The sequence below is a fragment of the Pteronotus mesoamericanus genome, unplaced genomic scaffold (assembly GCF_021234165.1).
Source record: "Pteronotus mesoamericanus isolate MK-2021 breed Mesoamerican mustached bat unplaced genomic scaffold, CSHL_Meso_final contig_214, whole genome shotgun sequence".
Classification (NCBI taxonomy): domain Eukaryota; kingdom Metazoa; phylum Chordata; class Mammalia; order Chiroptera; family Mormoopidae; genus Pteronotus; species Pteronotus mesoamericanus.
The window spans coordinates 673,286-694,702 of NW_026555089.1; the positions used below are offsets into that span (position 1 = coordinate 673,286).

Genomic DNA, 21,417 nt, shown 5'->3' on the forward strand with positions numbered 1-21,417 from the left:
GAAGAAAGAGAGCAGCGTGTAAATAATAGGGAAGAGACAACACAATTAAAAAAGAAAAAACAAAATTAATGGAGAAGATGAAGTGAACAATGGGTTCTGCAAAAGAACTAATCCCGCGGTCATTAACCGGAAAGGGAGGACGAGGAGGGGAGCGTAATGAGATACTTGGGGGCGAAATTACCAGTCAGGGAGCCGCACAGCGGCTCCATGACAACCCATCTGAAAGCGAGATGGAGTGGCCGGCTTCCAGGGCAGCTGCAACTCACGGCCTCGGCTCAAAGCGAAGGAGAAAACGCGAACAGACTGATTTCATTTTAAAGATGCTGAACCAGCAGTTAAATACCTCCCCACCAAAACACTCTAAGAGCTTTCTTTTTTTCCCTGCTTTTTGACTTCCATCCTGGCCAAGGGCAGGCCTTTCCAACGCTAAGGGGGCTCGTGTCAGCACGTGGACCCAGGGGACAGTGCGCCTAAGGGACAGCCTGAGGGCTGGGGGCCTGGGTGAGAGCAGGCAGATCCCCCCCGCCCCCCGCCCCCGGAAGGCATCGTCCCCGAGCCCGCCGCCACCCTGACAGTGGCCCGTCGGAAGGGCCCTTCAAAGTCAAGGGTAAGGCAAGGGCGCCGGCTTCCCCGCTCCCGCCTCACAGCCCCTGCTGGGGAGGGAAGACGTTCTCCCACCCGCCCAGGTTCCCCGGCGGCTCGGACCGTCAGATCCGCATGGGGCAGATGCCCGGGAGAAACACAAAGGGGCGTGCGCCCACCGGCAGCCCCGCGCCCACGGGGCGGACAGGGGCTCTGAGCCGCTGCCGAGACGGCAGAGGCCGCCTCCTTCGACGCCCCCTGCAGCTAAAGACAAGAGGGGACGCGGGGGCGGGCAGTGCAGGGGCGACGAGGACACGGGGGTCCCGAGGACAGTCGCTGCGGCCTGAGGTGCCCCGCCCGTGCTGGCCCGCGGCCCCCGGGGTGGGGACCCTCCCAGGTCTGGAGGTCGGTTCCCAGGGGCAACGCGCTCTCGGCGCCCGGAGCCTCCCCCAGCGGCTGCCCGGGAACGCCCGCCCGCCCGTCGAAGCCGTCGCGGTCCACCTCCGCAGAGGCACAGGTCGCGGGGGCAGACTCCGCGCCGTCGCCCCGGCGTGCCGGCCAGAGCCGCAGGGCAAGGGAAGGAGACTTCAACACACTCGTAGGAAAAAGGAAATCTTCTCTGGGCCCTCTGGGCGCTGGGGGGTTGGTCCCCAGGGGGACACGGGGAAGGGACGCGCCACAGGCTCGGGGTCGCCGGCGACAAGGACGGGGCTGCATCAGAGAGTGAAAAACGAAAGGCCCCCTCCCTTCACGCCGCCCACCCCAGCCAACGCCTGGGCATTGAAGGCCCACGTCCGAAAAGTCAAACTTCAGGGCGCAGGCGCGTGGAGGCACCGGAGGCCCTGCTCCCATGGGCCCTTCTTGGCGAGGCACGAAATCCACACGTCGTGAAACAGGAGATGGGGAAATTTACCCAAAACGAGGTTTAAAAAAGGGCAACCTTCTCTGGGTCACAGACACCACAGCCCAGTGAAGACGGAGCCACGCGGGGGAGGGGGCATCGGACGCGGCTCCGAGGAAGGGCCCTCCCCCCCCCGCCGCCCCGTTCCCAGGGCCGGCAGCCCAGGGACGGCGGGGCGGCGGGGGGGGGCGCGGCAGCCAGCGGGGGCCAGCGGGGGCCACAGCGCGAGGTGCCGCGGCAAGCAGAATGTGGGTGTCGGCGGGGGCGACCGCCCCAGGAGGAGGCCCGCTGGGGAGTGGGGTGCAGACGGGACGTGTGGGGCTCCCGGCACGGCGTGACCGGCGCAGCGGCCGCGGCAGGGCTGCTTCTACAAGGGCGGACGGCAGAAGGTTCCGGCTCCGGCTCAGGCTCACGCCCCGAAGAGCACGGGTGAAGTTGGGGAGGACAGGCAGGCGGCACCTGAGCCAGGGGACCCGTCCGAGCCACACCACAGCGACCCAGCCAGGCCCCCGCCCCGGCGCCGAGCCCCCGCCGGAACCACGCCAGCCGAGCCCCACCCGGGCGCAGGGGTCCAACCTCTGCCTGGCCGGGCAGAAACCGCCAGCGCCGGCCCAACGAGGCGCGCTCTCCGGACAATGGGCCGCGGCCACGCTGTGAAACGGCTGATGGCCGGAAAAAGCCGCACACACGTGCAGGCCCTCCAGGGCGAGCGGTTCCAGGTGAACAGAGTGCAGAGGGGCCTGACGGTTCAAGGCCGGGCGTGGGCCTTGCCCGCTCACTGCCCGCACGGGGGCCTCCGGACAGGCGCCCCGGCCCCGAGCCCACGCTGTGATCACGGACACCCGGCCGGGAGGGGGAGACACACGGTCCCCAGCTGGGTCCCAGGGCCCAGCGGGGACGGGGGGCGGCCGCACACAACCACACGGCGCCTGAGAGGGGCGGGCGCCGAAGCCGGGGGCTCCTGCGCCCCCAGGGCCCGCCAGCTCCCCCATGCAGCCTCCTGATCGCCAAGCCCGGCCATATTCCTCCATGGGGCCCACAGAGTTAAAACCAGGGACCTCCCGCTGCCCGCAGCTGCTGCCAGGGGCAAGGAGCACGGTGTTACTGACACAACATGTTTTAAAGGGGACCGTGAATTACAGGGGCCTGGATGTGAGCAGCCCACGTCTCAGATGGATGGTCCCCTCGCGGGGCGGGCCAGGCCGGGGGGCGCCCAGGGCGCCGCCGCCTTGTTTCTCAGGCCGAGGGAGGAAGGGGGCAAAGCGCGGACACCCCTTCCTATTTTGATTCTTGCCGCCTGGCGTATCTTAAAGGGCTCAGGACTGTAAAACACCGGGAAAGGACATTTGCTGAGAGTCAACTCCCGTTTCTGAGAACAAAACCAAACAAAACCCCCAGAAACTATAGAGAAGGGTAAACAAGCGCTTCCTCTCAGAGCCGCGCGGTGCGCCCCGCCGCATTCCAGGCCGGCACAGGAACCCGTGAGGGTGCCTGCTTTTGCCATTACTGCTCGGCCGGGCTCTGGAAGCCGAACACAATGCGAGATTCGTGAAGCGGAAATCGGAGGGCTGGCGGGGGGAGGGGGCCCGAGCCCTTCCCGGGGCCCCAGAGAGCCAGCGGAAGAGCTTTCAGAATGAGGAGAGGTTTCAGGAAAGTCGCCAGACGCAAAACACATATTTCACCTCAATATCGCTCAGTATTCTCCAGCCCCGGCCCGCGAGGAGATAAAGTAGGATAAAACACATTTCGTTCCCAAACAAAAGAAAACAAGAAGCCAAAGAGCAGGAAAACACTTAGCGGTGACCCTCTTAAGAAACACTCGGGGTCTGTAGGAAGAACATGACCAACTTTAATGAGAAATGTATAAACAAAATTGAGGGGGAAAAAAAAGAGAGAGAGGAAAAAAACGCATCCTGTTCTGGGCAGGAAGTTTATACGAGTCAGCTCTTCCCAAATTAATGTATAGGGTTGCCAGATTTCCAAGCAAAATTCTAATGGGATTTATTTGGGGCGCGGGGGGCGCCGGAGCGGGGGAGGGAGGGAGGCGACGCGACGCATGTCAGATTCACGCAGAAGGACAAACGGGCAGGGACGGCGCCGAGACTTTTGGAAATTAAGAGCGGGCTTCGAACCGGGAGGCGACGTGCCTGTGGGTGTTGGGTGCCCAGCAGGAGCGGCCAGGTCTCTGCCCCAGGCGGGGAACCCCCCTGCCCCCTCCGTTTTCCGGGGGGACACATGGGGCTCGGAGTGGGTCCCGCGGAGACACGAGGTTCCACGGCCACCGCCTGTGGCCACGGCACCGGCACAGCCCGCACGGGACGCACGCGGGGAGCGAGCCGTCGAGGACAGAGCCCAGGGCGGGCTCGGCGCACGTGCGCCTGCTCTCTGAGCTTCCACGCGGTGGCAGCCCCTTGGGAGGGAAGGGCCCGCGGGGTGACTTCACTGCGGAAGACGGTTCGGGCTCTGTCCATAAAAAACCAGGCGCCACGTCCAGCCCAGGGGCTCCATGTGTCCTCCTGCCCGAAACAACAGGAAAAACAGATACAAAGTGCAGAAAACACCAGGCGGTGAACAACAAGGCCCTAGGGAGACAGGAAAGGGTGAGGGCGCGCCCTACGGTCGCCGGGCCCGCGTCCTTGAGAGCGTTCCGGCCTTGGTGCATGAAGGGGGCGCGGGGGGAGGCCCCCCGGACCCCTGAGCTGACGAGAGAGAGCGGGGGGTCCAGGGAGACCCAGGCAAGGAAAGGTCACGGGACCCGCGGAGGGGCCCTCCAGGATGGCAGGGCCCGGTCAGCATGCGCCCGGGAGGAAACCGTCCAGGGCGGGGAGGGGAGCCGCGGGGGCGGCCCGGGGGGAGCCGTGCCGCTGCTGGCACAGGCCCGGGCAGGGGTCTGGCTGCGGCCCAGGGACACGTTGAAATCTACCGCCGTGAAGGTTACAGGTTAAAAGCAGGGACCGTCTTGGAAACGGACGGGGAGGCAACAGGGAGAGGGCCGAGAGGAGAAGCAGATGAATCCACCAGCAGAGCCAGGGAGCGGCACCCTCTCAATGGTTAATCGGACGAGCGGGCAGAGGCTCGGCAGGGATGGGGGAGGCTGGGGCGACGCGGCCAACCGGCGCGGCTCCGCTGACATTCACGGAACACGCCACTCAGACCCACATTCCTCCCAGGCGCACGGAACGCTCACCAGTATAGACCACGTTCTGGGCCATAAAACAAGACTTAATAAGTTGAGAAGGATTCAAGTCACACAGATTATGTTCTTGGACCATAAGGAATTAAATTATAAATCAATAACAGAAAGATCCTTGGACAATGCTCAAGTATTTAGAATCGAAATAACACACTTCTAAATGATCCATGAGTTGAAGAAACATCAGAAAGGGGCCTAGGAAGTATTCTCGGCAGAACGGGCGCGGAGGCCCGCAGAACGCCGCGCCCGCCGCCGCCCTCGGGGGCGCGCGGGGCTCCGCGGGGCGCGGCGGGTAAGAGGGGGGCCGTCAGCGGCCTCCGCGCCCACCTCGAGCGGCCCAGGAAAAAATGCAAATTAAACCCCCAGAAAGCACAAGACGGGAAACAGTACAGAGGCGGTTGAAGTCCACAAAATGGAAGGCATAAAAAGAGAAAAATCAAAAAAACCAAACCAAGCCAAAACTTGGTTCCTTGAAAACAGCACCAACAACACATCAAGCTCTAATCTATCTGATCAGGAAAAGAAACAGAGAGGCGCACCCACACCGAGTGCCACCAGCAGGGGTGGGGGGCGTCACCGCAGGGGGCAGGGGCTGCAAAGGGTCCTCGGAGAGGGGACAGACAGCGTCAGGCCAGCAAGCCGGACAGGTTCGGCGGAGTGGCCGCGCTTCTTGAAAAATACAGCCTGTGAAACGGCTCACACAGGCAGGGGAGGGCGTAGTTACAAACGTCCCCCCAAAAAGCAAAACAAAAGACCTTCCCTGCAGAGAAAGCTCCGGGCCCGGGTGGCTTCACCAGCAGATTCCACCCAACATTTCACGTAGAAACCGCGGTGCTTACAGACAAACTCCTCACAGAAAGCGCAGCGGTGAGGCCGCCGTACAGCCCATCCTACGAGGCCACGGGGCCCGAGCGCCAACACTGACCACGGTGGGAGCGGGAGGGCTCCCGCCAGCACCCCTCCAACCCGCGGGGCGACGCCCTGGCTCCGAGTTCAGCCTAGAGTTCAGCAGCCTAGACAGCGGCACTGTGTCCCCCCGCCCCGGGCGCGGTGCGCCCCATGAAGGCACGGTCAGGGCGGCACTCGGAGGTCACAGTGACTCGCCGCGTGAGCGGACTGAAAACCCAGGAGCCCCCAGGAGGACCTGCTCCCTAGGGGCTGACGGGGCATCTGACAGAGTGTGCGACATGTGCTCCTTATGTAGAAAAACACAGAAATGCAGCTCTCGGCAAACAAGGGACAGAGGGGGCGTCCTCCCTCTCACGCCGGCTCCGGTGGGGAAGGGCCCGCGAAGACAGGATGCTGCCGCCAGCACGGTGGGCGGCCGCGCGCGGGAGGGGCCGCGCGTGCACGGTGGCCGGACAGGAGCTCGTACGGGTGGGAGAGGAAGGTGCCTCGGCCGCAGACCACCCGATCGGCTCGCCCATGGAACCGCCAGGGAAAGCAACGGGCGCTGCCCCGTGAGCTTGGCACGGTTTCTGGACAAAGACTGACACGTAAGGTTACCTGGCTTTCTCTAAAACAGCCATAGGCAATCAGATGGTGATCTTGAAAAAAAAATACTACCCCAAATTAGGAATAAATCTGAAAAGGGGGGTAAAAGACCTACACCTGGAAAAATATAAAATTCATCGATGAGAGAAATAAAGGAAGAGGCGCAGGATGTTCGCAGATGGCGCAAGCCCATCAATACTGCGGGGATGGTGGGTCTCCCTCCATTCCACGAACAGGGTCGACCGAACCCCAGTCAAAGTCCCAGCAGGGTCCCCCTCCCCAGGGCACCTGCGGGTCCTGTGGAAATGCAGGGGTCCCCGAGCTGCCCAAGCAACCTGACAAAGGAGGACCCGGTCGGGCTAACATGCTACGGATCAGCGTAAGACCCAAGTCACCAATGCAGACGGGTCTCCCGTGAAGATCTTCAACTCGATCAAGCGGGTAAAACACGGGGTCCAGAAATCACCCCACACTTCTGCGGGGGTGCCCGCTTGTCCAGTAAATCACGCCGGGACGGTGGGGGAGCCACGTGCAGTAACAGTAATAGTGATCGCTTGGAATCACACCTCACACCGCAGCCGAAAACCAGCTCTGAGCGAGCAGCGGCCTACGTCGGAGGTGGGAACCGCATGCCCCGGGAGAGACCCCGTGCGAGGGCGGGCCGGGCCGAGCAGCTGGACACAGCACCCCACGCACGGCCCCCCAGAAGGCACCCCGGCGCGCTGAAGCGCGTCAGCAACGTTTACGATCTGCCCCCCAAAGACGCTGTCAAGAGAAGGAAAATATAAGACAGAGGCTGGAAGGAAATGTTTGCCCCGCAAATATTTCACAGAGACGTGACCCAGGAGATATAAAGAACGCTCAGAAAAGGAAAAGCGAACAATAAATGTACCCAAAAAAAAGTGCAGACACTTCATAATAAGAAAACAAACAACCCGCTTTTAAAAAATGGGCAAAAGATTAGAAGTGACACCTCATTAACAAGACAAATGAGCGGCCAGTGCGCACGTGAACACAGAGGACCCCTCGGTCACCCGGGGGACGCGCGCTAAAACCACCGGACGCCCGCCTACGAGCGCGGCCGTGCTCAGGGCCGGGGCAGCCTGGAGCCAGCCGGGCTGGGGAGGGACCCCGCCTCACGGGCGGAAATGTAAAACGACCCCCTGGCCGCGTCTCCCTTCTCAAACGGTTAAACATAAGCCTCCCTGGGCTCCGAGTCATTCTCCTTCGAAGCATTTACCCACGAGAAAAGGAAATGTTTGTCCTCGTAAAGACTTTCACACGAATGTAAATACTGCTTTGTTTTTAATCGTCGAAAGCTGGACACAGCCCAAACGTCCATCAACAGGGAACGGACAAACAAGCCGCGGGGTGTCCGCACCGTGGCCGCCGGAGGAATGCAGGCCGGCGCACGCGAGGCCCGGAGGAGCCTCCCAACAGTCATTCTGGGGAAAGAAGCCAAGCAGAAAAAGTATATACGATGCTTCCATTTATGGAAAACTCTATAAAATGCAAGCTGACCAGGTCACTGGTGCTTGAGAAGGCGGGGGACGGGGAGGGAAGGGAGGGAGGGAGAAGGGACGGGGGCAGCTCGCGGCCGCTCCGGGGTGACGGGTGTGCTCACTGTCCCCTCTGTCAGGACCATCGATCGGTGCCCCTCGGGGGAGCGCACCCCGCTGTGTGTCAGCGTCATGGCGACAGGGCTGGTTGGAAAAAGTAAAAGGCATGTGAAGGGCTGGGAAAATGCGGAGTTAAATACGACAAATGAGAGGGTGATACAAGGGATACATTAAATGCTCTTGGAAATCCACAGGAAACATTCACACCCTTGTAGGTTTGCCAGGGTGGCCATAACCAAGTCCCACAGACGGCCTCTCAAGCCAGAGACGCTCACTGTCCCCATCCTGGTGGCCGGAGTCCGAGGCCCAGGTGCCACGCGGCTGGCTCCTCCCGAGGCCTCTCTCCCGAGCGTGCAGACGGCCGTCCCCTCCCTGGGTCCCCACACGGTCGCGCCTCTGTGTGTCTGTGTCCTGATCGCCTCTTCCGACAAGAACACAGGTCCTGTGGAATGAGAGCCCGCCCTAGTGACCTCATCAAGCCTTAGTTAAGCCGGGCTTAATCACCTCTGTAAAGGCCCCAACTCCACGTACGGTCACCTTCTGAGGTGCTGGGGGTGAGGGCTTCAGAAATGAATTGGGGGGGGGTGCAGCTCAGCCCACAACACACCCTCGTGGGGAGAAAGCACGCAAAAGACATAAATAGACAAGTCACAGATTCAGGAAAACAAAAAAGGGCAAACGCAAGTGAGACACCAGGTTCTGTCCAGGGCTTCCCAAGGCTACTCCCGGTGGCAACGGCCGCCTGCCCGTGTGTCAGGACCCCCGGGAAGCAGAGGTGCCTCAGGGAAGCCGGCCTGGGTGCGGGCAGGTGCCAGGAGCCCCGGGAGGTAGCTGCGGGGCCCAGGGCTGCGTCCTCCCTGGGGTCCCCGAAGGCGGGCAGGTCCCCGGGGCCTCGGTCTGGACACGAACGGCAAGCACTCCTTCAGTACAGCCAGCAGATTTGGACCCGCTGCACTGGCCAGGTGACCTCGGCTCTGGGGGAGTGGCCTATTTGGAGTCCCAAAGCCACTTGGGCGAGGGGCTGGGGAGGGGCGAGCCTGCCACCCTAGCCTGGGCTGCCCCGCCTGTGCCAGCCTCCGCAGACCGACCGCCGGCCACACACAGGGTCGCCTGGCCTGCATCGAGCCTTTGAATCAGAAGGGGGCCACCTCGCCCGCCAGGGAGGCGCGGAGGCGAGACTGCCACCAGTCCTGCCCGTGGGCTTACCACCTGCGTCCCCCGGACCAGCAACCCCCCGGAAAGGGGCCGCCCCCGACTGAGACAGCGAGAACCACGTTGTTTATCAGAGCTTCAAATTCCGCTGGGCGTCCCTCGTTTAATCTGGCCACCCTCGGCCGGGGAAGGCCTGCGGGCGAACTTGGGAGGAGGCGGGCCTGGCGACAGGCGCAACGGCCGGGCTGGCACAGGGCGGGAGGTCGCGTGGGGCGGCCTTGGGCTCCCCAGGGGCCACTGCGCTCAGCGGTCCCAGGCCTGGCGGGGAGGAATCCGGCGGCAGACGATCGGAGAGGCCGGGCCTGAGCGTTGAGGGGTCTGCACCGTGGCAGAGCCCCCACACCCGCCACCCCCTCTCATCAGCCCCACACAAATTTGAACCCAATCTCCGGCCACCTCTCTGTGAGTAACGTGTCACCTTCCCCTTAGAACGAGGCCTCAGAATGAGCACTTTATAAAAAGAAGCTCGTGGGCTCCCGCCATGGGGTGGGGGTGGGGGCGCCGGAGCGCCATCCCTCTTCCCAACTCCACCGCCAGTCCCCGTCCAGGGTCCCCAGCACAGGGCTGCTCCTTCTGACACGTGCCCTCCATCCCCTCTCCTCCTGAGGGTCTGGACCGGGCCTCCCACGTGGGCCTGGAGACCCGCTGGGGAAGGCCCTGACTCCAGCAGGCGGGTGCAGCCACCGTTAGCACTGAGCCTTGCCCTGCGTTCCCGATGAGGCGACCATGCCATTCCCACCAGCAAACACTCCATGGGGAAGGCCTGCAGCCCCTGCCCCAGGGCCGGGCCCCGGAAGGGCACGCGCCCGCCTCCCCGCAGGCTCCCCTGCTTTCCTGGGGGCAGCCACCGGCCCGCGCCCTGACGCCCTCTCGGGTGCCCTCCCCACCCTGCAGGCCGGCCCACTGCCTCTCCACAGCAGCTCTCCCCGGGGGCTGGCTGGACGCTCCCCATCAACGCCATCCCTGCTCTACGGAGGGTCGCACGTGTAGAGAGACAGGGCCAGCCCCGGGGAGCAGGGAACGGGGCGCGGGGGGAGGGCGGGGGGGGAGGCAGCTACAGCGACGCGGGGCTGGGCTCCTGGGCGGCGGGTGGGGCTCAGGTGCTGCGGTCTCCTGGCGCAGGGACGGCCGCGCGGGGCGGGGCGCGCCCTCCGGACGCCAGGGGGCGCTGTGCCGGAGGCCGCGCGGGCCGCGCGGGCCGTCCCTTCCGCCCGCGGACCGGAAGCCAGCGATGGCGCGGAACGTGCTGTGAGTAGGGGGGCCCGCGCGGGGCGGGGCGGTCGCGGTCACGGTCATAGTCAGCGGGGCGCGGACCCAGGCCCGGGGCCGGGAAGAGGGGCGCGGCCGGCCGGAGCGCGGTCCGAGTCCCGTAGCCTGCGCCGCCACCCCCGCGGCCACGTGCGCGGACCGGTCCGGCGGCTAGGCCGGGACCAGGCCGGGCCCCACCCTCGGCCCTACAGGCCCCGCCCCGAGGGCCTGCCCACCCGCGCGGCATTGGGGCGGGGCCGCGCTGCGCGCCCCCGGCCCCTCCCCCGCACGGCCCGGCCGACCACCCTGAGTTTACGCGGGTATCCGATGGCCCCCGGAGCAGGAGGCCTCGTGAATTCATGCGTGTTTGAATGCATGCATAAATGAACGAGTTTAAGCAGAGGCTCTGCTGGCCCCGGGAGCAGGAGGCCCCGTGACTGCTGCAAGTGTGAATCTGTGAATAAATGAATGAATAAGCTTAAAACAGGGATCAGAAGGCCCCGGAACAGAAGGCCCCGTGACTGCTGCATGTGTGAATCTGTGAATAAATGAATGAGTGGGTTTAAAGCAGGGATCTGCTGGCCCCGGGAACAGAAGGCCCCGTGACTGCTGCAAGTGTGAATCTGTGAATAAATGAATGAATAAGCTTAAAACAGGGATCAGACGGCCAGGGAACAAAAGGCCCCGTGACTGCTGCATGTGTGAATCTGTGAATAAATGAATGAGCGGGTTTAAAACAGGGATCTGCTGGCCCGGTGAACAGAAGGCCTCGTGAATTCATGTATGTCTGAAGCATGAATAAATGAGTGAACGCATACATGCACGCGTGCACGTCCTTGACCCTGGAGAGCGGACAGGGAGTGGTGTCCCACCCCCCCTCTACCCCCCTCCCCGCTGCGCAGGCGGGAAGCGGACCCCACGGCTGGGCCGGGGTATGGGTGTGGGGGAGAGGGTGCGCGGGGCCCTGAGGTGGGGGACACTGCTCTGTGCAGCCGCGGAAAGGGGCAGGGGCCTCGAGGAGGGAAGCTCCAAGCTGGGCCCTGAAGGCCGGCTCTGAGGCCGCCCTGGAGGCCAGGGACGTGCAGGCAGGAAGGGGACCAGGAAGGGGACCAGGACGGGGCCCAGCCTGAGTGCACGTGCTCACTTGCTGGCCAGGGAGGCCCAGAGGGGAGGCTTGCAGTGGGGCCACGGGTGGGGTGAGGGAGAGGGTGGGATCCTGGATGAGTCACCCTCGGGGCCACAGGGCGGGAGGGCTGGTGGCAGCCAGCCAGCTTGTTGTTTGGAGGAGAGAGAAGAAATTCAGAGCTCTGCCTGAGAGATGTTAGGTCGAGGTGCTTGCGAAACACCGCGGGAGCGGTCAGGGAGGCAGGGGGCTGGGTGAAACCCGCCCAGAGGCTGGGGTGGGCCCCACGGGGGTGCTGGGCCTCCAGGAGGCCCAGGGAGCTGCGTTCCAGGACCCAGCAGGAGGGCAGTCAGCAGCGCGGGCTGTTCCCGAGCTGGGGGGTCCCAGGCTGCAGGCAGGGGCCTTGAGAGGGCCTGGGGCTCAGCGTGGGGGGGCTGTGCGCGCCCCTGCCGGCCCTGGCCTCTCATCTAGACCCTCACCCTGGGCCTCTCTACCCGCAGCTGAGCACCCCCCTCAGACCCCAGGCGGCCGGAGGGCTTGGGGAGATTGGGGGGGTCTGAGCTGGTGCCCCCACATTCCCAGTGACCCTTGGGCCCCAGCCTTTGCCCCGTGCAGCACTGCTCTTGGTTCCCAAGGGGAAAAGAGCCCCCCGGGTGGCTGGCTGTCAGCCTGAACTCACACAAGGGGGAACAAGGCAGGCCCTGCACCCCTCCGAGCGGCCGGCGTTCCCAGCCCCTCGCCGGGGCCTGTGCCTGCTCAGAGGCTGCGCCGTGAGGAGGTTCGCTGGGGTGGCCGCTGCGGCTGCCTCGCTCACCCACGTGCCCGCAGAGATGGTTCCCAGCCATTCAGTTCACGCATCCCAGCCCAAGCCACCCTCTGGGGGAGCCCCCACCACCCCTGCCCCAGTCACACCCCAGGCGCCCACTCAGCCCTTGCTCCCTGCAAGACGTCCCACCCGGGTCCTCTGACCCCCTGGCCCTCCTCACCCGCCGCAGACGTGGGAGGCAGGAGCCAGCTTGGGGCTTGGCCACAGCGAGTCCCTTCCTCGATGCTGGGTGCTGCCGATGGGTCACTGGGGATGGCTGAGGCCCGCTGGGAGACTCCCAGCACCTGCCTCCCACCCAGACCTGCCCCAGGGCTCCCGGCCTGCCCACCACGGGGTCTTTCAGGGTGAGTTCGGGGTTAGCGAAGTGCAAGCCTCGTGTTCCCTTAGCCTCCCATCCTGGCGGAGCCGGCACTGCCGAGGGCAGGGGGCGGGGGTGTGGGGCAGTGGCCCCGTCTGCACCGCGAGGCTGAGCCCGTGCCTGCGAGCCCACCTCACCGGGCGCCAGGGAGGTGTTGGGCGCCTTGTGCTGTCGGTGGGCCTTCCCCAAGCGGGGCCCACTCCTGGGATGGCGGCAGCCACGCTGGGGCCGCGTGCCTGTCGGGGGTGCGTTCTCTGCGGCCTCTGTGTGTTTCTTGGCCTCGGGGCGCCAGCCCACATTGCGCCATGGAGGGGCCATGGCCAGGGGACCGGCCGACCCGCTGGGCAGAACCGCGGGAGTGAGTCGTGGGGCTGAGGGGGCCGTGGGCGCCATGAGTGGTGGCCTGCAGAGAGCGGCCCCCTGTGCTCCCCACCGCTGCTGACTGGGTGGCTGCCCGCTGGGGGTGCGCTGGGCACGGTGAGGACTCAAGTGTCTCCCCCACAGGTACCCCCTCTACCAGCTGGGCAACCCCCAGCTTCGCGTCTTCCGCACCAACTTCTTCATCCAGCTGGTGCGGCCCGGCTCGGCCCAGCCCGAGGACACTGTGCAGTTCCGGATCCCTATGGAGTGAGTCCACGGGGGCCAAGGCAGGGGGCGCCGGCTTCCCCCCACCCCCGCCTGGAAAGGCCTGCAAGGCCGCCCCGCGAGGCTCTGCAAATATTGACAGAGGCCTGCTGTTTGCCGAGGTCGCTGGGCGCCCTCCACCTGGAGGAGCCGGGTGGGGGACCGGAGCCGGCTTCTCTCCCGCGCACCCCCCTCCCACCCCCATCCACTCCCCTGCCGTTGAATTGAGTCACTGTACCCCCTCCCCCAGGCTGGGCCTGGTCCCCAGAGCTGCAGACACAGGCCAGAGCCAGGGTCCCCCACGGGCTCCTTCGCCAGGCCTCCGGTTACCCCAGGGCCCAGCCTCTCGTCGCCCCCCCCTCTGCAGAGTGTGCTCTGAACCCCGGGGGTGACTGTCCCGGGCGCGGCCCAGCTCAGCCTGCGCTCCGTGTGCGCCTGCGGGGGCAGCGGCAGGGGAGGCTGGGGGCCGAGTTTCTGATACGTTTAAGGTAAAAGGAAATGAGACGCAACCCACCGAACACAGAGAGTTTTTAGAAACGCCGGTTAGGCTCGTGTGGTCGGGCGGCGGCTGCAGCCTGGGCTCCCGGTAGCTGGGGGCGCTCGCATGCCGCTTCCCTCGGGAGAGCCCCCCGGAGCTTGGCCTCCTGGCCTCTGGAGCGTGGGCCAGCGGGTGGGTGAGCAGGCCTGACCTAGGCCAGGGAGCCGCGCCGGGGGGCCGCAGCCCGGGCTGCTCCTGGATGTGGCCCGTGAGGCTGCGCGTACCCCCCGCCGCCGCCTCTCATCAGCCGGGCTCACCGTCCATGTCCTCGTCCCCCACGCCCAGGATGACCAGGGTGGACCTGCGGAACTACCTCGAGCGCATCTACGGCGTGCCCGTGGCGGCCGTGCGGACCCGGGTGCAGCACGGTAGGTGCCGGGCGGGCCTGCGGGCCATGCCGCTCCACACACCAGCCCACATCACCCTCACAGCGGCCCCGTGGATCTGGTCCTTGGCATGGGGGGAAACTGAGGCCTGGCACTTGGGTGACGTCCAGGGCGACACTTTCCCCGGGGCCGTGGGCTGGCCCCACGAGCTGCTCTGAGCACTGCCAGGCGTTGCCTCCCACGGCCCTTCCTGGGGACCTGTCACCCCATCCTCTGGAGGCCCACGGCCAGAAGGGCCGAGCCAGCGAGAGCGCTGTGCTGACCCCGAAGCCGGTCTCCCGCGTTGTCTTAGACATGCTGGGGTGCCTCGCGGAGGGCCAAGGCCGCGTGCCGGAGACGGCTCCTTCGGCTGTGACGTGCCGGCCTCTGAGCCAGCCGCTTCCCTCGGGGGGCCCTTAGAAAGCGGGTCCCCGTGTCCGCCGCGCCTGAAGCGGCATGCCAACAGTGACGCGCGTCTCCCCCCCGGCAGGTTCCAACAGGAAGAGGGACCACAGGAACGTCAGGGTGAAGCAGCCAGACTACAAGGTGGCCTACGTGCAGCTGGTGAGTGTGCGTGCGCCTGGGGCGGGGGGCCCTGGCCCATGGGCCGACAGGCAGGGACTGTGCCGGGGGCGGCGCCTGTTTGTGCCACAGCCACTGCCCGGTGGCCCCCGGGGGGGGCTCGAGCGGCAGGGTCCCAAGGCCCGCTGCTGCGGCGCAAACCCACAGCGAAGCCCAGGCGGGTGGGGGTTCAGAGCGCAGCTAAGCCAGGTGGGGGGGTAGGGGCCCGGGGCGCTGTGGAACTTCTCAGGAGTTTCTCATCAAGCCTTGAACTTTGAACGTGCTGTGGGCAAAGCAGGCCCACCCAGGCCAGGGGGTCTGGGCTCTGACAGAACCCAGGTCTCACTGAGCCTCCAAGGCCGCCTGCTGGGAGGCCGGTCCCGGGCGGGTCCTGGATGGGAGGCAGCGCTGCCTCGGGGTGCACGGTGCGGCTGGGCCTTGGCTAGCAGCCGGAATTCTCCCTGCGGCTGCCGCCCGGCCAGGGGCCCCAGGAGCAGGGCCCGGCCACATGAGCCTTTACTGAGAAGGCCCAGGGCTGGGATGGCCAGAGGCATGCGCCCGCCCCTCCCCGCACTCCCACTGTGACCGTGGGACCCCAGACCGGCATGCTTTCCCGGGCGTCCCTGACTGATAGCCAGACCCTGTGGTCTCGGGCAGGGTCTCCGCCGTCGCTGGGTGGGAGCCTCCCAGGGTCAGCTCTGCTCGCTGGGCCGGGGAGCTGCCCCCTCCAGTCTGAAGCCTGGGGTGGTGGAGCCGCGGGCGGGCGGGCGGGCGGGCAGCCGGCCGCTAGATGGCAGTAGCGCTGTTGCGAACCCTCGGCCGCCAACCTGCCTGGGGCCTCCGGAGGCAGCCTGTTGGGGACCGAGGCAGCGTGGCAGCTTTTCTGAGAAACGGTCACAGCTGCTGTCCGAAACGGGGGCCTGCAATTATTTGGCCTGAAATTTGCCGTGCAGAGAACCGGCTCGCGTGGGGGGCCGGGGGGTGTTGCCGGCCGATGAGGACGCCCGTGTCCTCTGTGTGGGCCTGGCCGTCCGCCCTGGTCACGGCAGGCTGGGGACAGCCTGCGTGTCCATATTCGCCCTGAGGCCTCCGCCGCCGCGAGGAGGTCACAGGTGGCTTTGGAGTCACCTGAACCTCGCATTTTCCTGCCCTCTCCCTGCTCATGAAAACCCGAACCGAACTGCACTCAGACCCGGGGCCGCAGCTGCCGCCCGAGGTGCTGTGAACCCCACGGCGAGAAGCAGGCCCCCAGCGAGGGACACGGTGTCCCTGCGGGCCCTGTCTTGCTGCTCCAAAATCGCCTTTGTCGCCCCCACCCCCTAAAGTGCCTGCAGATTTCTGCCCAGCCTGCAAACAGCCAGGAGGCTGGGCCTGGGCCCTCGGAAAGGGGTCCCTTCTCTGTCCCCCATTCTCTGCTGGCCTGGGCTGTGGGTCCCCTCAGGGCTTCTAAGAACAGCTAATTACAAAGCACACAGAGTCGATGAGAAAGACAAATTAAATTGCCAGGTTTATTTGGAGTGGGCTGCTGCTGCGGAAAAGCCGGCCCCGCCGGTGGGAGACCCGCATTTTTTCCTCCTCTGAGAACCTGATAAGCATCTCTCCGGCCCCTCACCCGCTCCGGCGAGGGCCTCGGGGCGCGCAGCACACGGAGCGGGCCTGCCCCCGAGCCGGTGTTGACACAGCGCAGGAATGAGCGCCACCGCCTGCGGGGCCGCGGGAGCCGTCCCGGCAGGCAGGGCCCCTGGGCTCCGGATGGCAGCTGGCCCCGTTTCTTCACTTTTATGACATTTTTGTGCTTTTCTGTACTTTTCCGCATTCAGGGTGCATTTTGAGGGTTTTGTTTTTGAAAGCACAAGGCAAGTTCTCCAGAAAGGGGCCGTGTGGGCACCGCCAACAGCCGTCCCGGAGGAAACGGAGAGTCCCTCCCCCCCTCGTGTTTTTCCCCGGCCGTTGCAAATTGCCGTCTTTGTATTTATATTTAAAATGTCATTTTGGGTTTCCCCCACCTCAGAAAACTAGCAGAATCACCTCGATATATTAAACATAACCCCCCGTTCTGGGCAATCAGCCCTGCATGTAAACTGTTGCCCTTTGGTATTTTAAAAAAGGAAAAAAAAAAGGTTTGAAACGTGTAAGATAATCCTCCCGCGGGCTGGCTACCGAGCACGCCGCGGCTGCTTCTCATCACCGCAGGCCTGCGCCCGCGCCACGTGACCCGAATGTATAAACTCACGGCTCGGGGGGCGCGGGGGCCGGGGCGGCTCGCACTTGGCCGCCTGCCCACATCCCCATTTCTTTGCAGAGCAAGGGTCTGCGAGAACCAAGCACGCGTTACTGATTTCACCGACTAGAATGTCCCGCATGCCGTGCCGCCCCCGCCTCCCCTACCTGTCTGGGGTGCCCTCGCCCGCCTTGCCTAGGAGCTGGGGTCCTCCCTCCCCCACCCGGGGGCCGGCTTCCCGGTCCTCAGCCTGGGGGGCCCGGTGGGCCCGGGGGCAGGGACCACCGAACCTTTGGAGAGACCTGAGTGCTGTGGGCCGCCCTGGTGTGCGGACACCACCCCGGCCGCCTGGGCGGTTGGTTCGCGGGGGCCCGGTGCCGGGGGCGGGCGGGAACGCGGCTGAAGGCCTGCAGGCACGCTGCAGGGGAGGGCTTTCGGGGCCATGTCCCCCGGAGCCTCCCAGGCCGCCCGCCGGCACCCCTAAAGGGACGCTGCGGGTGGGGGGCCCCGTCGCAGGGGAGCCCTCTCACTGGCCTGCCTCCCCGCAGGAGGCTGGAGCCCGCACCCCCCGTGGCTCTTTCCAGGCAGGGACGCGGCTCGGGGCACAGAGGCCTGAGCTGTGCTGGGGGCCTGGGGTGGGAGCCAAGCCCGGGCGGGGCTCTGTCCACGCGGCGCGGTGGCCCTCGGCGCCTGCAGAGGTCCTGCCGCCCACCCGTCCTCCTACGGCGGCTGGAGCGGCTGTGCTGTAGCACCGGCCTGTCCTCCGCAGGCCCACGGGCAGACCTTCACCTTCCCGGACCTCTTTCCTGAGAAAAAGCCGAGCCCTGACGGCGAAGGCGAAGGCGAAGGCACCTCCGCGGAGGACAGAGTCCAGGAGGAGCTCTTGGAGGAGCAGCGGAAGAGGCAGAGCAGCGACCCCCGGCGCGGGGGCGTCCCCGACTGGTTTGGCCTGTGACGGGCTGGCAGCTTCAATAAAAGTGCTGTGTGTGTGAACAGGACCAAGGGCTCCATTCCTCTCTCCCCCGCCCCTTGCGGGCTTCACCAAGGCCTCTGTGGCTAGTTCCAGGCAGACCCGCTCCTCGCTCCCTGCCTGTGCACACGGCGCCCGGGGCCGGCGGGCCTGGTGCAGCGTGGGAGCGAGAGCCCGCTGGGGAGAGCCCCCGCGAACCAGCCCCGAGCCCCCGCGAACCAGCCCCGAGCCCCCGCGAACCAGCCCCGAGTGTGCACACTGAGAGGCTGGCCCCAGGCACGGGGGCGGTTCGTGAGCGCTGGGTGGGCGTCAGCTGCAGCCCCCCGAGGCTGAGGTTCTGGTTTCATGTGGCCGGTGGGTGTGGAGTGGACGGGCGGAGGGGTCTGAGGGAGGTGGTGTTTAGGGGATGGGCGCAGAGCGGGGCCGCAGGGTCCAGGAGGCCCGTCCCTGCATCTCGGGCGCCTCAGGCCTCGCCTGTGCGTCTGAGCTGCCCCGCACCCCCCAGCCGGCTGCCCCCTGGGTGCGGAGAAGGGGCAGTGGGCGGTCGCGGGGGGCTGTGAGCCCCTCGCTGGGGAGGCTGATGCCGAGGGAGGTCCACCGGGGGCCTGGCCAACACACCAGAGGGCTGGCCACGTCTCTGCCCTGCTGTCCTCCCCGGGGGCTGCGTGGGGAGACAAGTGGGGAGCTGGCTGGCCCCCCACAGACACCCGGGCGCCCCTCCACACTGGCAGGGTGAAGGGCGGGGCACGCTCCGCCCTTCAGTGTTGATTTAAAGTGGCAGGAAGGTCTGGAAGTAGCCGAGGCCGCGGCCACGGCGCTTTCCTTAGAGGAGTAACTCGGGGCCTGCAGCCCGAGACCGTCAAGGCCGGGGAGGACGCTCGCCCGCCCCCGCGGCCCCTGCCGCCTGCGGGCAGCCTTGACTCGCAGCTCCTCCCTGTGCTGCGCCCTGGGGCCCCCACAGGCCCAGGTGCCTGCTGCGGGGTCGGGGCGAAGCCCCCCGCCTCAGGTCCTCAGCCCCTCTGGCGCCCCAGGGCCGGCACAGCCCCCTCGTGAACTGTCAGGGTCCCGGCAGGGCAGGAGGGGAGGGGTGCGGGGGGGGGGGCAGCGTGCAGGAGTCCAGGGGGTGGGCCTTCCGCCGCCCAGCCCCCCACGCCCTGCCGCCCCCGGGCGCAGCGCTTTGAGAAGGGGCTGGCTCGCTGCCCCCAGGCTTGGGGTGGGAGCCCACCTTCGCCCCACGCGTGGCTTCTCTGTGACTCCTTTTTCTTGCGTAGCTGGCTTCAGCCTGCTGTGCACCCCCGTGCGTGGGGCGCAGAGGAAGCCCCCCGGGGACCCCCAGCCTGGGCCCCGAGACCCCCACGTGGCCGCACAACCCGTCCGCTCCTGCAGGGGACCGGCAGGCCCGCTTTCACGGGGCGTCCTCTCCGGGGCCAGGGCCGGTGAGGGGCCCTGGGGCCGCCCCTTCCCTGTGGACCCTCCCGCTGGGAGCCCCCAGCTCGGGGCGCCACTCTGCCCCTCCCCTCGTCCCCACGATGTCCTGCGGGGGTCCGTTCGCTTTGCAGGAGGGTCGAGGCCTGGGCTACCGGGCAGAGGCCTGCTGGGAAAGGGCTGTGGGGGCCGGGCTGGCGCCACCTCTGCCCGGGGACGGAGCCCTCGGCCCCGTGCCTCGCGCCTGACTCTGTGGCCCCCAGGGACACGCCCCAGAGGCCCAGCCGCTGTGCCATGCGCGACCTGCTGCTGTTGGGGACTCTGTTTCACACACACAGGTGGTGCACGTGGGCTGCAGTGACCGGCTCCTTTCACGCAGCCCGGTGCCCGCCTGGACCGCCCGCCTCGACGCTGAGCGGATTTGCCCCACAGCGCGCGCACGGCGGGGGCCCCGCAGCCGGCGCGGCAGCTTCCACCCCGCGGACCACCGTGTCCGGAGCAGTCTGCGTGGGAGGGGCGCGCCAAGTTCCTCAAGTCCCCAAGGCTGTGGAGAGACAGGGCCGCGCCCTCGGCCAGTCCCTGCTACAGAGGGTGCCAGAGAGCGCATCACTCCAGCCGGTCCCTCAGAGACCCCCAGGTTGGGAGCTGGAGGCTGGCCCTGGGGCTCGGCCCCTCCCAGGGCCCCTCTCCTTCTCCAAGTGCTGCACCCCGAGTCCTCCTGCCCCTCCAGGGGTACCCTGCCCTCGCCCTCGGAGCCCCGTCCGCCCCGGTTTGAGGGCCGGGTTCCCCGCGGCAGGGGCCTTGGGCTGATCCCCAGTCGCAGTGGGTGCGCATGCCTGTCCCCTCTTTGCACCTAACCCCCTAGTCCCCTCGGGGCCCAGGATCCACCCTCCGAGCCGCACCAGGACTCTGCCCGTGGCCGACGGTGGGCCCTGCACCCCCGCCTGCGCCTGGCAGGGCTCCCTCCATTCCTGCCAGCCCAGCGCTCTGCCCCCCACCCCCCAAGGCGCCTCTTCTTCCTGAGCGAAAGGGGCGAGGACCCAGTCTCCATCCCAGGGGCCTCCTCCGGGTCTGCCCCCAGCTCAGCCCGCGCGAGCTGCACCCCGCCGGGCTCGGCTCCGGACACCCTGAGACGCCTGTGGGGACACCGGGGCCACTGGCCTTGGAGGCAGCTGGCCCGGGTCCGCTGCACACGTGGTCCAGGGGGCGACCGGGTAGCATCTGCGTTGACTCCTTCCCGCTGAGATCATCCCCAACACCAATCCCCCCAAATCACTTCATTATTTCTTTGTAAATAGGGCTTTTCCTAGTCAAAATAATCAGCATTTTTCTGTTGCTCCCACATCTGGCTTTGATTGGCCCCAGCCTCGTGGGGCGGATGCTGGAGCCCTGACGTCATGGGGAGGGGAGGGGGGCCAGCCCGCCCGCCCCCCGCACAAGGCCAGGCCCCGGGCCGGGGGCAGCCCTCTGGGCACACAGCTGCGCTCTGCCCGCCCGGCTCTGCGGGGCCTGGTTCCGCCTCCTCCGACGGGGGCCGGGGGGCGCCCCTTCCACGGGGGTCCCGTGCTGCACGTGGCAGCCCTTCTGCTCCTGGGGTCCCCAGGTTCTGCATCCACCCCTCCTGCTGCAGTGTCACCACCCCCGCCCCACCTGGGCGCCCTGCAAGGACGAGGGCGCGCACGCCCCGGGTCGCCCAGCACCTCCTCTCTGGGAAGCTCGAGGCGGAGAGCTGGCTGGCCGCCGGCCCCCCGGGAGCCCCCGCCCCGCCCCCCTCGCGCCCCTGTGGGCTCGCTCCCTGGGCACCGCTCTGCGGGCCGCCCGGAAGCATCCCCGAGTAGCCCCAGCGCGGGGTGCCCGGCGGGCTGTCCCATGGGAGGGGCCCGGCCCCTCCTCCCTGGCCCCTCCCCCGGCGGTCTGTCCGTCCAGCCTGCAGGCCCCGCCCCAGCGTCCCGACGCCAGGGCCCGCGCGGACGGTGAAGGGGCGTTGCGGGACCCGGGGCTGAGTTGGGTGACTGTGACAGTGCTCGAATGTCCTCCGACTCAACCGTCGCTGTCCACGCGGCGGAGCCCACGCGGGCACGTCCCCGCGGCCCCGTCACCCACGGGCGGACGTGCCGTCGGGGACCCTGGGCCACCCACCACACCATCCCTCCTGCG

At 66.8% G+C, this 21,417-nt stretch overlaps 1 protein-coding gene across 1 annotated transcript; it reads left to right on the forward strand.

Annotated features, from left to right (window-relative positions):
* The first annotated feature begins 10,202 nt into the window (after nucleotides 1-10,202).
* On the forward strand, nucleotides 10,203-17,857 carry MRPL23 (mitochondrial ribosomal protein L23). Its single transcript, XM_054570730.1, has 5 exons — nucleotides 10,203-10,249; nucleotides 13,061-13,183; nucleotides 14,004-14,086; nucleotides 14,574-14,647; nucleotides 17,635-17,857. The coding sequence occupies exons 1-5, from the start codon at nucleotides 10,233-10,235 to the stop codon at nucleotides 17,818-17,820; spliced, it is 483 nt and encodes a 160-aa protein (XP_054426705.1). The 5' UTR covers nucleotides 10,203-10,232; the 3' UTR covers nucleotides 17,821-17,857.
* Nucleotides 17,858-21,417: the final 3,560 nt, after the last annotated feature.